Consider the following 13,902-nt stretch of genomic DNA (forward strand, 5'->3'; position numbering starts at 1 on the left):
ATTCAGAGGCAATTCAGATAATTGAGTGCCCCTACTATAATAAATCACATTTCATTTCCATCCACTTATTTCTGTGATCAAGATTTCTCAGTGCTTCCATTTATAAAAATTAAAAATAGAGATTGATGTTGAACCCTGTCTTATTCTAGCAATAAGTAATATTTATCCACAGATACGTGAGTGCTTTTTTGGGGGTGGGGTGTGGGGAGAAGCAACAGTGCCATCTACCTCAGGAGGAAGTTTTCTAAAGAAAATTTTTTGTTATTTAGTAATTAACTGTTAAAGGGTATGATATATTTAAGTTGTTTTGATCAATTGAGTACTACTAATAACTAAGTCTCGAAAGAAATTAAATTTCTGTTTTACAAATAATTTTGTTCCAGGAACATATAATATTGTGATCAGGAAAATACTTCTGAGAATAAAAACGTTTGTGTTAAGATAAAATTCCGTAGGGGAAGTGGAATAGCATAGGCATTCAAGGAGAAAAAGGAGTTATGTAAAATGGTAAGAGCCTGTTTATCTATTTTTTAAATGGATGACATTAAATGTTAAAACTCTCTGATATTTAGATGCCACTGGATACACGAAAAGGGTAATGTCCTTATTTAAATCCACGCTGTCCACCGCTGCTTCTGGTCAGCTGCCTCCGGGAGTTCGTCGGCAGGACCGAAGCAAGCAGCCGGGACCACTCAGGTTGAGGTTCTGCGCTGAGCCCCAGCCCACAACCCCACGAAGCCCTGTGATGCTTCTCCCCGCCCGGCTTGGGGAAGTGGAGAACCCGCCACAGGAAGACTGACGGCCAGTTCTCGTGGGCTGAGGGCTCTGAACACACCCCTCAAAAGCCTGCCCGACGTGCCCGCCTTAGAGAAGAAGGAGTCAGAAACAGTGAAAAGTATTTGATTGAGTGATGGAACGTCCCTTTAAAAACATCTTTTAAAAATCTCTTTTGGAATTAAAAAAAAAAAAGTCATGTAATCATCTTATTTTAAATTGGGACTATTTATAATACATTAGAAATTATAAACTTTGCAACTATTTACGTTTATGACAAAAAACATGAGATGACTGAGCGTGGAGGGGGATACATGTTCTTCAAAATGTTTGTTAGGCGATTTACATGTAAAAATGTTAGCTGTCTGGCCTGGTGTGGGGAGTAGACAAGAGGAGGGACCAGATGAGCGCATGACAGCAAAGTTGGGGAGCGTGGGGGGAGGGGGGTGGAGACGAGAGCCGCCCTGGAAGGGCTGGGTGAGCCTGAGAGGAGGAGCCACTCATCTCCTAGGGGAGGACCAGTAGCCCTCAGAGGAAGGGCCTGAAGGGCTCCTGTGCCCCGTCCACCAATGGGAAGCCTCTGGGAGGAGAGATGCACTGGGAGAGCTTCGCCTTTCCCAAAAGACCAGCAATGAGGCTGACCTCCAGGACTGCCTAGAGAGGCCACCACGCTAGCTCCTTCACAAGCTGAGAGGTCCCGTGACAAAGCTCTCCGACCGGTCCAGGGGGCTCTCAGCCCATGAGATGAGCCACAAGGAAAGGGGCTAGGAGCTTTGCAACCAAATCGATTTGAGAGCTCTTCCTTCTGCATTTTCTTACAGTCATGTTGTGTATTGCTTATTGTCCATGAACACACTAAAGGCTCTGATAAGTCCTACAGGGGAGCCTGTTTAACCCAGCCTTGTTTCAACTCGTTTCTGCTGTTTCTAGGCCCCCCACCCATACACTCTTGACACATCCATAAAACATTTTGTTTGGGGAAATGTCAAATTATTTCATTTAATCCTCAAAACAAGCCTTAGAAGTCAGGAGTCCTTTTTGCTTTTCAAAGTCTGAAGCTCAGAAAGCTCAAGTAATTGGCCAGGGACTGGCAATAAGAGCTGGGACGATAGCCCAGGTGTCCCCACTCAGCCCAATAGATCTCTAGTTAACCAAGATTGACTTGTCAGGGGTGAGGGCTGCCGGATGTGGGGGATTTCTCAGGCCAAGTTCTGAGGCCAAGGGATGGGGACAGAGCAGCCAGCAGTCACAGGTGACCCAGTCCTGGGGAGGCAGCAACAGGGGCTGGGTGCCCGGGGGGCTGGAGGAGTGGCCCCTGAGCAGTGAGCCTGGGAATCAGGACTGGACTGTTGGGGGGCTGGAAGGTAGGACTGCGGACAGTAGTGGGGCGGTGGAGCCCGCCAAGTGAGCCCCCTGACCATGGCTTTTAAAACTCGGGGGTCCAAGCTTCGTCCAGGCTGCCACCTTCCTGGCCCTGCAGCAAAGCTCAGGAAGGAACGATTAAAAATCTCCTTCCGTCCTTTTTTCTTTTTTCCTTTCCGCTTCCCTCTTGCTACCTGGCTGCCTTTCTTCCCAGCCTGGGAAAACCACTTGACACCGAGACCCCCAGATCCACAGTTAATCCCTCCTTCACCCCAACTTCAGTTCTCTCTGGGACACTGATCTCTTCCAGCTGTTGGCAATATGAATCTGCGCGAAGGCGTGAAAGTCTGGTGGAAGGAAGGCTGAGGGCGCCAGCGTGCCTGAGACAAGGGTGACTCTCGTGGTCGTGGTGCAACCCATATGTTTCCATTCAAACACTTATGAACACCTAGCATGGTGCTAAGCGCTCGGGCTGCACAGGTGACCAGATCCCACCTGCAGGGAGCTGCTTGGTGCTCCCGGGCAGAGAAGCCTTAGTTGGGCGGGAGAGAAAGAAGGCAAGAGAGGAATCCTTGCCCTAAATGGTCAGACCCTGAGCTGGCCCTGACTAAGCTGTGCAACCTTGGTATATTTTTTCCCCTCTCTGGTCTCAGTCTCCTTCTCTGGACTATGAGGGAGTGGCAGATGACTTAGACCCTTCCCAAGCTGGGGTAGAGGGCAAGGAACTCCCTCCTCCCCTAGAGGCACCCCAAGTTCCTAGAGACTAGGCTTTTAATGGCCAGGCCAAACCCCAAAGTGTTTTCTCCCACCTTCCCTGTGTTCCCGTGAGAGCAAGACCCCTACCTGCGTGGCCGCTGGGAGTGGGGGCTGCTCTCCCTGCCACGGCCGCTGCCATCCAGCCCTCCAGGATCCATGCCGGCCACAGGCCCTAGCGAGAATCAGGCAGGGTTCCTCTGGTGCTCCTTTATCCCTCCCTTTCCTGGCAGGGCCAAAGGGAGGAGGGGCCCCGCGGCCAGGCCTGCCCCTTCCCGTGGCCCCAGGCCTGGAGGCAGGCGAGAGGGTGGAGGCAGGACGGCTGGGAGCCTGGGGCCTCTGCCGCCCAGTCCAGGCTCTAGGATGTGGGTGGCGTGGGGCATGAAGGCCCTCAGAGATCCCTGAATGATTTCAGGAGGAAATTGTGGCATGGTTTAAGAACTTTAAGGGTCCAAGAAGGTGGGGTGGCTTGGGAGGGGGTCATGAGGACCTGGGACTGAGGACCCAAGGACCTGGGAGGCTGGGATCCTGGGAGAAGTAACTTGTGATATATGAGGGGAATTTCTAACTGAGGAGGCCAGGGGGAGCCTCTCTCACCCCAAGGGCTGCATAAACCCCATATGTGGAGCTGAGGTTGTCAGAGAGATCAGAGGGTGAGCTGGGAGCCTTCCAAGCCTCCAGGGGGTAGTGTGAGCCTGACGCGGGGCCCAGGGGGGCTGTTCCAGAGTGGCATGTATGGACAGATGCAAGAGGCCCCGGGGACCGGCTTCCAGGCCCAAGATGTTTTCTATGAAAAGTCACTGTGGCCTGGTCTGTGTCTGTCAATGAAGCCACTTGCTACCCTGATCACAAAGAATTGGAAGAGTGTGGAGGCCTCAGTGAGGGCCACCATGAGAGGGGCCGGGAGGGAGCTTGCCTGGAGCTCTGTCCATGAGGACATTCCAGATTAAATGGTAGCAAACCAACCAATCAGAGCCTCTCTCGGGCAGTGTAAATGCCTGGTACATTCAGAGATTGCAGTGGGGAGAATAACGGCTGGGGCCACTGAGGGTGGGAGGTAGGGGTAGGGTAAGAGCCCTTCCAACTCTGACTATTCCTAAGACCCCTCCCTCAATTCTCATCTTACTGCTCCCCGAAAGCCCATGCTCTCTCCACTAGGTTGCACTGCCCCACATGGGAGGTAAGTTGGGGAAGTTCAAAAAGACTAAATAAGAGATATGCACTTGAAAGTTTAAGGACAGATTTGTGTGTGTGTGAGGAAGATTTGCCCTGAGCTAACATCTGTTGCCAATCTTCTTTTTTTCTGCTTGAGGACGATTATCCCTGAGCTAACATCCGTGCCAATCTTCCTCTATTTCGTACGTGGGTCTAGAGGTGTTACTTTCTCTGTTTATATCCTTTGCCCATTCTTCTATCAGGTTGTTGACCTTTTACTCATTGATTTGTAGGTACTCTTTACATATTAAGGAAATTAGCCCTTTGATTATGTCACAAATTTTTTTACATGGTTGATTTAAAATTTTTTTGTGTGACAAAAACATTTTATGATAGACTTTTGAAAGGTCTATCCACTTCAAGATTATATAAAAATTTTTTTCCATCTATTTCTTCTAGTTTTTTTTTTTAAACGTTGTATAAATATGTCAAGTTTATCCATTTTCCTGTTGATGAACATTTTTGTTGTTTCCAAGTTTCTGCTGTTGCTGCAATGAACATGTACACGAGGTTCGATGTAATTTGGTGGGTTTCACCCTAGGGTATTGTGTGAAGTTGGCCACTCCAGGAAATAGATTTGGAGGTTTGCTTGCAGAAGATCATGGGGCATGCTCTGTGGAACAACACCTGTAAGGGATTGAAGGAAGCAGGATTGGGGAGAGAGAGAAGTTAAACCACAAGGCAGTTGAGACAGAAGCGTCAGCTGTGGAGCTGTGCTGATCCTTCAAGTTGTCCCAAATTGGGGCAAAGGAGGCTTGGCCTCGTCTGCCTGTGTTGGCTATGGGCTGCCCCTGAGGAGGCAGTGTGGGTGTGCTTGTCCTGGGCGGGGCAGCACCCTCCAGTAAAGGTAATTTGCCGGGAGGAGCTCAGCTGTGAGCTCGGCAGCCATGGAAATTAGCGTCTGGGTTGGGAGGGGTGGGAGCCGGTGACGCCCCGCAGCATCCACCGGCACATTTTAACTTTACGAGATTTTGCCAAATTGTTTTTCAAGTTGATTATACCAACTTCTACCGCCTTGTGCAGCGTCTGAGAATGTGTACTCTATTCTTCTGTTCCACAACTTCTCTCTTGCTTTTCCTGTGCTATCTTTTGGATAATGTCTTCAGATCTTTCTTGAGGTGCAAAAATCATCTCTTCGACTGTGTCTCATCTGTTTTTTAACTCATTTTCTTTTCTTTTTTTCTGGAAGTTCCAAGAATTTCTTTAAAGATTTTTTTTAAAAGAAGCAAATCGTTCCTTTCTTATGGTTTTGATTTCTTTATATTTTTAATAATATAAAACTTATTTCTCTCCTATAATCATTCATTATATTTTGGAAGCCCTGGGGCTCTAATTTCACTGGTTGTTATGTCTATTTGTTTTCACGCAGGCTCGTCTCCTCACGTTTGTCATTTTGTGGGAATTCTGGACCGCCTCTATCTGTCCTCCAGAAACGTTCTGCATCGTCTTCTTCCAGGCTCCCTGGGGATATTACCATCCTTGGATCCCATTTCTTTCTTCCCCCTTTTTTTTTTAAAAAAATAAACTTTTTATTTCAGAAGAGTTTTACAGAATTATTGGAATACTATCTTCTAATTGTCTTAAGGTTGCTTTCTTCTTTTTTAGTCTAAATATTTGATTCACTTGTCCTGAATATCATTAAAAAGAGACCAGGTGACCAACTATTGTCCCCAAGGTTTTGCTCCTAAGTGGAAAGCAGAGATGCTAAGGCCCTGGACCAGTACTGGCTGTGCCTCTTCCTGGCTGCCTAACCCCACGCACACTCCCTAACCTCTCATTGCTTCCTCACCTGTAAGATGGCGGGTGGTAATATTTACCTTATGGGGTCGTGGTGAGGATTGGAGGTGATGTATGTATAGTGTCTGGCACAAAATAGGTGCTTAATAAAGACTATCACTTAGTGATAGTCCTAACAAGGGGCCAGAGTAACACGATGCTAGCTCTCTGCAGCCCCAGAAGCCAGGTGAATAAAGCGGTACAGAGACTTAGCTTCAGCTCTCTGAACTGAGCTACATCTAGCTGTTTGGCATCTCTGATCTTACCTCGTTAGTGATCGAAAGAGGACTGGCTTTTAACAACTGAGCCACAGTCTTCAACTATTTTTCTCCCACCTGATGGTGGTGTGGGAAAAGATAGGGAGGTGAGAAAAATAAACCAAAGAAACCGGAAGATTCCATCATAAGCAAGACTACCAATTTCAGAGATGCCCCCGATCTAAGCAAGCCGCCTCCTCTTTCCCTCCCATTCCCTTAGGAACGTCACTCTCCTGTCTGAGAGGAACCATCTGAGACTCGACAGAGTTCGGATTGCTCTGTCTACCTGGCCAGCGAAAGAGAAAACAGGGAGGCAAGTGTCAGACTTGACCACCGCCTTAAGCTGCGAGCCTCAACCTGAGAGAGCTCAGCTGGGGCTGGGGTTTGTACTGTGTGCGAGTTATTTGTTGGCTTTTGGATCCATGTCTACTCTTCCAGGCACTCCTCTACACAGCAAGGGCTGCAAGTCTGCAAACTACATTTCCTAGACTCCCTTACTGTTGTTTTTTCAATGGAAGGTATGGGCAACAGACTGGAAGACAGGAAGAAGGGAGAAGCTGCCCCTCCACCCCCAAACACGGATGGCACTTCTGGCAGGAGCAGCTGCGTCCCAACTCCAGGCTTCTTGCTCAAGTGACGAGGTCCCAGGGGTAGCAGCAGTGGTGGTGGCTGCGGGCACCCTGGCAGCCCCACGTGTACAGTGTGCATGGGCTCTGACTCTACAGGCAAATCGACAGGCGGCGGGCTTTCTGCAGGGTCAGCGGGTATTCCAGGGATGGTGGCCTCTAGATAACACTTTCCCCACCAGCCCTGGCGCTGAGTGGCTTCCCGGTCACTGATGTCTGGATGACCTGTTTTCCCTCTTTGGATCTTTCAGTCCTTTCAATACTTTCCTAAGAATCCCCTGAGGTAAATGCCCCATCTTGAAATATTTTAGCGGTGGTTGTTCCCCTGGCTAGAAAGCGCTGTAACGTTCCTTGAGCTTGCCTCACACTGCAGCCAGAGGATGGCCGCCGAGGGCTGGGCTTGCCTGGAGACTCTGTGAAGGTGGCACCCCTGCGAGAAGAGAAAACTGGGGCGTTGGCTAAGGAGAAGAAAGCCCTGCTCTCTCGTGAGGGTGGCAAAAAGCTGACAGTGACTGATGGGCTTTGGCTTTGCAAGCCCCCCCACCAGAGAGGGTCACCTCCTCCAGGATCCTTCTGAGGCCCTCCAAGAACCTGCACACCCAACCCCGGTTTGTGCCGTGGCACCACACCTCCTTCCCAGAGTGCGTCCTTTCTCCCCCTCCCACCCCAAATTCCCCCGGCGGGGCAGGAAAGACATCTTCTCAGTGCCCTGCAGCCCTTGCTGATGGAGGAGTGGGAGCAGGGCAGGAGGCAAGGGCATGATGGGAGCTCCCACAGGCCGGAACTCACCCTCCCGGCCAGCACCCTAAAGTCTTGTTTGCCCAACCAAGTTTCCTCCTCCGCACTGGACACGGAGGACGGGGAGGGATCCTGTGAGTGCTCAGGAAAAACACATAAAGAACTGTGTCAGCCTAAATCAACTCTTAAATATTTAATTCCCATTTATTTAAAGTTCTGTCAGTCTGTGTACACTATTTATATTAAAAACACAGGAAGCTGGGGCTCCTAGCAAAAATATACATTTCAGTTTTGGAGACTGTTCAGACACTGAGAAGAGCTGTGTGCTACTCTCGGCGTCAGACCGGGGTGGGGACAGGGGCACACGGCTGGCGGCGGGGTGGGGGGGGGGTCAGGCACAGCATCTCTTTCTTCACAGCACTGGCCCAAAGGATGCACCCAACCCAAGTCCCTGGTCAGCGAGGGTGGGCGGGGAGAGGGGAGAATCTTGCCAGTAGAGAGTGGTCCTGGGGCAGAGAAGGAAAGGCCCCTCGGGAAGGAGGACCAGACAGGACCCAGGAAGCCTGGGCTCTAACCACACATCTTCCACTGCCATTCTCAGAGACCCCAGCCAGTCTGCTGCCTGGAAAAGCAGCCTGGGCGGGCTCTGCCCTCCTGCTCAGACAAAGCCCTTGCGCTAGGCTTGAGCCCTCCTCCAAGGCAAGTGCACTTCACTTGGGCGGAGAGGGAGGGTAGGGGAACGGGCCAGACGGGTGGGCTGGGCCTGGCAAGGCCCCTGGTCCCCAGAGGCCACATGACCAGCTGGGCCAAATACAGGGGAAAGGAGGGCAGCAGAATTGCTGGGACAAATGAGTGTCACAATGAGTAGGATCAGTTCACCCCGGCAGCTCCCCCAGTGAGCTGACTCAGCAGGACACCTCTGCCCACCAAGGGATCTGGCACAGCCCTGGGGCAGGTCAGGGCTCTGCCCGTCCACCTGTTGGTCCCTCTGAGTGCCCACCTGTCTGGGGGCGGCTGTGTGTGGAAGCTGCAGGTAAAGTGACCTCAGTGCCTGTGGTGTGTGCTGGAGAGGCAGCTCCATGGAGTGTGCGCGCACGTGTGTCGGGGGCGTGAGCCTCACCCAGGCTGGAGCCAGTGCCGTGCCTCCTGGCTGGAGAAAGGAACGTCACATTTGAGGCCAGGCCCTGGCACTGAGTGGGAGCTGCAGTGCTGACACAACGGAGGCAGGACTCGGTGGCTGCTGCAGAGTGGTGGGAAAGCATGATGGGGGCCGACCCCAAGGCCTGGGGTCAGAATTAAGTGTACTGCTGGCTGCCTTCCCTACCAACCTCCACCTCCCTTGAGACTCACTCCTCTCCAATGGGGGATGGGGGCCCCCACCTGGAGGGAACCCTACCTCCTTCCAGGCTGGGGGGTGTCCCCCAGCGGCCAGCGCAGGGGGCGATCAGCAACACTGGCCTGGAATACCAGTGAAAAGAATGAAAGAGCGCTGGGTATCAGTGGGGCGGGGCTGTGCTGCTGGGTGGTGCTGGCTGGGTCAGGGGGCGCCAGCCCCCGAAGGGTGGTGACAGTCTGGGGGAGGCGTCCTGGCCCTCGAGGAGGGACCCAGGGACTAGGTGCTGCTGCAGTCAGCCTAGACCCTGCGTGGCGTCCCCAGGGAGCCGGGCCCAGAGAGCTTAGTGTTTCTTTGGATGACTCGAGTCCCTCACTATGAAGACAGGAGCAGAAGTGAGGCCCTTACCCTTGCAGGTGACTGTTGGTGCAGAGGGCAGGCCCCACTTCCTCCTGCTCCGGGGAGCAAGGGGGGCAAAAGCAGAGGTCGTGTTCTATGCCGCTGGTGAAATAGTACAAACTGTCTCACAGAAAGAGAGAGGGACAGATGTGGGAATGGAGAGAGAGAAAGGGAGGTGAGGGAGGAGGGAAGAGGGAAAAGGAACCTATAGAGACAAAGGAAGAGAATGAGCAGAGACTAGAGAGGAAAGAGGAAGTGAGCAAGAGGGAGACAAAGGAAGGGAAAACGATCAGGAGCGAGAGGCCCTGTGTCTGAGCAGACGGGGGCGTGACCCCACTGCTCGGGTGCCGTGCTGAGCGCCCAGGGGCTGGCCAACAGGAAAGTCCCGTGAGTGGCGCCTGTGCCAGCTCTGTCCCCCAGCCCCCGAGTCTCAGTCTCCTGGAGGCCTGCCGGGAGGCCCTGGGCACATCCCTCAGTACATGTCCTTGTAGATCTCCTGGAGCAGGGGGTGCAGCAAGGTCTCGGTCTCAGTCTTCTTGATGCGCTGCATCATCTGGGCGTGCTCGGTGACCAGCTGCCGCAGGTCAGCCATCTTCTGCAGCAGCTTGGGGAAGAGGTACTGGGCGTCGGGGTGGTTGGCCTGCAGGTGGAACTCGAGGGCACGCAGGATGGTGTCCTGGATGGCCTCCACTTGTGGCACGTTCATAAGGCCTGGCCGGTCTGTGGGGACACAGGGAAGACGTGTGGGAGGGAACAGGCACGTGAGGTCTCAGAAGGGCAGGGGAACCCCCCTACGCCCACCTCGCATGGGTGACTTGGCCCAGGGGACCGCAGGCCTCCTTGCTGTGACAGACCCAAGCCCTGCCCTGTCAGTGACGGTCCCACTGACTGCTCTAGTCCCCAGAGCCCTCCTCCTGGCCCGCCTCCTTTGTTTTGTTTTGTTTCTTTCCTGACTAGGCAGGATAGTATTGTAGTTAAGAAACTCACTGCCTGGATTCATTTTTTTTTTTTTGAGGAAAATTAGCCCTGAGCTAACATCTGCCACCAATCCTCCTGTTTTTGCTGAGGAAGACTGGCCCTGAGCTCACATCCGTGCCCATCTTCCTCCACTTTATACGGGGGATGCCTGCCACAGCATGGCTTGCCAAGCAGTGGGTAGGTCCGCGCCTGGGATGTGAACTGGCGACAGCCCGGCTGCCGAAGTGGAACGTGTGAACTTAACCGCTGTGCCACCCGGCTGGCCTACTGCCTGGATTCAAATCCTGTCTCTACCACAGACTAGAGATGAGGCTACATACAAGTCACTCGGCCTCTCTGGACTTCAGTTTCTTCATCTGTAAAACGGGGATAACAGAAGTACCTTCCGCACAGGGTTATTGTGAGGAACAAATGAGTATAATCTCAGAAAAGGTACTAGAACAGTGCCTGGCATGAAGTAAGCTCTATGCCACTGTTAGCATGATTATTATATTTATTGTGTCAGAATTTGAAAACTGCAGGTAAAATACAGAAAATTTCTCCAACACCAGAAACAACCCCCATCAACATGTTGGCATATTTCCTTTCAGTCTTTTTTCTATCTCAGCTCCATCTGTACAAGACGGAGCTGCTCCTGCATGTACACTGAGTGCCTCGCACATTCCACTGCCATCATCATCACATGGACACTGCCCCATGCTGTCCCAGCTTAGGCTGTGCCCCCTGCAGTGAGAGCCCAAGCCCCAGGAGGGCTGGCTATGGGGACTGGCCCACACGCCCCACCCTCACTTACCTCCACACAGAATGATGGCTGCGATGAAGAGGGCCAGGTCACTGTCATCAAGTTCCAGGGCATTGAACTTGATAGCAAACTCGAACTTGGGCTCCAAGATGTCACCAAAGGGCTTTCGGAGGCTGCGTAGGAACTCACGAGTGACAAAACCAGTGCCACTGGCCACCAGCAGCCCATCCTTGTTGATGATGGAAGCCAGCATGGCGAAGATGGCCTCATGCACGCCATACTTGAGAAGGGTCACCTGGTCGTTGAGGAAGAGGTTGCTGAAGCTGGGGATGCTCTTGGCGAACTCCGTGAGCTCACGCACGGTCTCCACCGAGGTGCACTGGCAGCGGTAGAAGACATGCACGCTGATCTCCTTGTAGGGTGGCAGGCCATTCACCAGCTGCTTCCACACCAGGCCTTTCTCTGCCTGCCACAATGTCTCGATGTCGTGGATCACAAAGGGCTGAAAACCAGGCCCCATTAGAGGCCAGGCCTTGGGGGACTCCCGCCCATGTGCTCCCCATACCCTGCCTGTACCATGAAGTTAGGGGAGGAAGGAGGCCTGGTTCTCCCAGGAGTCGGGCAGGTGGCAGTGGGGCCCAGAGCCTGGGATGCTGCCAGGCCGAGCAGTAACACTCACCGCCGAGTGGCTGGCCTTGCCGGTGAGGATGCCGCGGGCCTTCTTTTTGGTCATGTTGAAGTTTTTCAGGTAGGCGTTGTAGATGTGCTTGGAGAAGGCCTTCAGGTCAGCTACCTGTGGGTTGTGCTGACTCGCCTCACTTGCTGTCAGCCCTGCCACCAGCTTCCTCTTCTCGGCCTCTGGCATCCGGCCAAAGCGGATGGCTGCAGAGGTGGGGGAACAGTCACCGGGGAGCCCAGGCAGGGGCCAGCACCTCTAACCTCCTTGATCCCCAAGGACGGAGACACACTTTTTGAGCCCAGGGTCCTCAAAAGCTCTAGAGCCAGCCAGTTAGAACGTGGGGGAACCCCTCCAGAACAGAAGCTCCAGGAGGACAGGACTCTGTCTTGTTCACAGGGCCCGGCACACGAGGGCCTTAACGCACAGTGACTGACCCCTCTGGCTGGGGGCTGGGGGAGCGTGGCAGGCAGGGAGACAGGCTTTGGTGAAAAGGCCCGTGCTTGAGTCCTAGCTTGGCAGCTTACCGGCCGTGTGACTCTGGGAGCCTACTTCACCTTTCTTCTTAAGAAAAATGGGGCTAATACTTAAATCTCACGGGTTGTCAGAACAACTAAATGAGAGTATTCACAAAGTAAGTTCTCAGAAACTGCAGTCATTAGGAACGGAACAGGACACGAATCTGGCTTCTCCGAGGACAAACAAGAATTCAGCCAGCCCTGAGATCTCCTAGGAAATCCTCTCCCCCTCCCAGGGAGTGGGGCGCAGGTAGATACAGACTGAGGGGAGGGATAAAACCCCCAGACCCTATCACCTAGGAAAAGCTGCGACGGAGCACTCAGATCCTGCCACCCTCTAAGATGCAAGACAGTGACAGTTAGGGTGTCTGTGGGTGGAAATGTTTAAACAGGAGGCTCTCCCCTGTCCTCTGGGCATCTAACCTAGAGGGGTAAAGAGGAGGCAGGTGGGGTTTGCAAAATCCTACTTTATGAGGTCTGAAGACGAGACTCTGAGGAGGTCTGGAGCACAGTGCAGGGCAGGCTCTGTCTCCTGGGCATGGCTGGCCTCCAGGAAACTCCCACCTGGCTCCTACCCACCCTTAATAACCAAGAAGGGCTGAGGGGATCCCAGGCCTTGGCAGTGGCTTTTCACATTGTGCCGGGTCATCTGAGACAGGCTTGAGGCTCTGGGAATAGTTTCCAACACCACTGGAGCTGGGGTCAATTCTCAGTTCCCTTCCAGGCCAGAGAGGGTGAGCCTCAGGTACAGACAGGCGGAGATGGCTCCAAGCCTGGGACCCACGATGGATACTGGGCAGTGTGGGGAAGGAAGATTTTAGGCCAGCTTGTGCTGGCTCCAAGACTCAGGATCCAGGTCAGCAAGGTCAACAGCTGACATTTACGCAGTGCTTCCTATATGCCAGGCACTGATGAGGGCACCCCCTTTCTGGGCTCCCTGAAGCCTGGCCTTCAGGCCGTGTGAGCCACAGCCAGGGCGGCTCTCACCATTATGTGACATGCCCAGCGCCAGGCATTTCTGGAAGCGGCAGTACTGGCACTTGTTGCGGTTCTTCTTCTGGATCTTGCAGCTCCGCTCACACTTCTCATATTCCAGCTTCATGCGGATCGTCCGACGGAAGAAGCCCTGAGGAACAGTGAACAGGTGAGGAATAGCCACAAGGAGGGGAGAGGCTGAGAATCCTGTTCTGCCCACTGGGTTGCGCCAGGAGGCCCAATTATGCATAAAAATGTAAAAACTCCTGAAATTTGGACGTAATGGGAAATTTTCCCGGAGGGAAGAAGGAGAAGAAAACTAACTCTAAAACTTTTGCAATAATTAAAATAATATATACCGTATTTATTTCAAATGCTTCTTTGTTAGTTTGGTGACAGGAAATTGTATGGTAGCTAACTTGATTTATTCATAAATGTATCTAGTTCTGGGTATTTCCCAGGTAGTGGTTTAACACAGTAATATGTGAAATTTTGATGGGTGTACCATTAGGAAGAAGAACCCAAAAGCACCACTGGAAAAAGAAATGTAACTTTCCATTTTTTTTTTAAAGAGGCTCCTTCAGGCCTTGAGGCACAGAAAACCCTGACCTCAGGAAGATGGCCCCGCTCAAGACATCATTCTGTCCTGCCCACCCTCTTGAGCCAGGTCCCTAGGGGCTATCAGAAGCCAAGAGAGCCCAGGTGAGTGCCTCTGTTAGCGGGGCAGGTGCCCAGCAGGGAAGCTCTGACAAAGGGACTCCTCCTCTCCAGCAGGACCCA

The 13,902-nt window shown here is 52.6% G+C and overlaps 1 protein-coding gene across 4 annotated transcripts in view; it reads right to left on the reverse strand.

Moving 5' to 3' along the window:
- Positions 1–7,679: 7,679 nt before the first annotated feature.
- The window catches only part of PPARD (peroxisome proliferator activated receptor delta), a 73,202-nt gene continuing 66,979 nt past the window's right edge, over positions 7,680–13,902 (reverse strand). For all 4 annotated transcript variants that reach the window (XM_046639651.1, XM_046639652.1, XM_046639654.1 and 1 more), the window contains 4 exons: positions 13,135–13,273; positions 11,633–11,835; positions 11,005–11,455; positions 7,680–9,953 (listed from right to left, as the gene is read on the reverse strand). In XM_046639651.1, coding sequence (XP_046495607.1) covers positions 9,706–9,953; positions 11,005–11,455; positions 11,633–11,835; positions 13,135–13,273 — 1,041 coding nt within the window. In that variant the 3' untranslated portion in view covers positions 7,680–9,705. The remainder of the gene's footprint in view (positions 9,954–11,004; positions 11,456–11,632; positions 11,836–13,134; positions 13,274–13,902) is intronic.

The sequence above is a fragment of the Equus quagga genome, chromosome 15 (genome assembly GCF_021613505.1).
Source record: "Equus quagga isolate Etosha38 chromosome 15, UCLA_HA_Equagga_1.0, whole genome shotgun sequence".
Taxonomy (NCBI): Eukaryota; Metazoa; Chordata; class Mammalia; order Perissodactyla; family Equidae; genus Equus; species Equus quagga.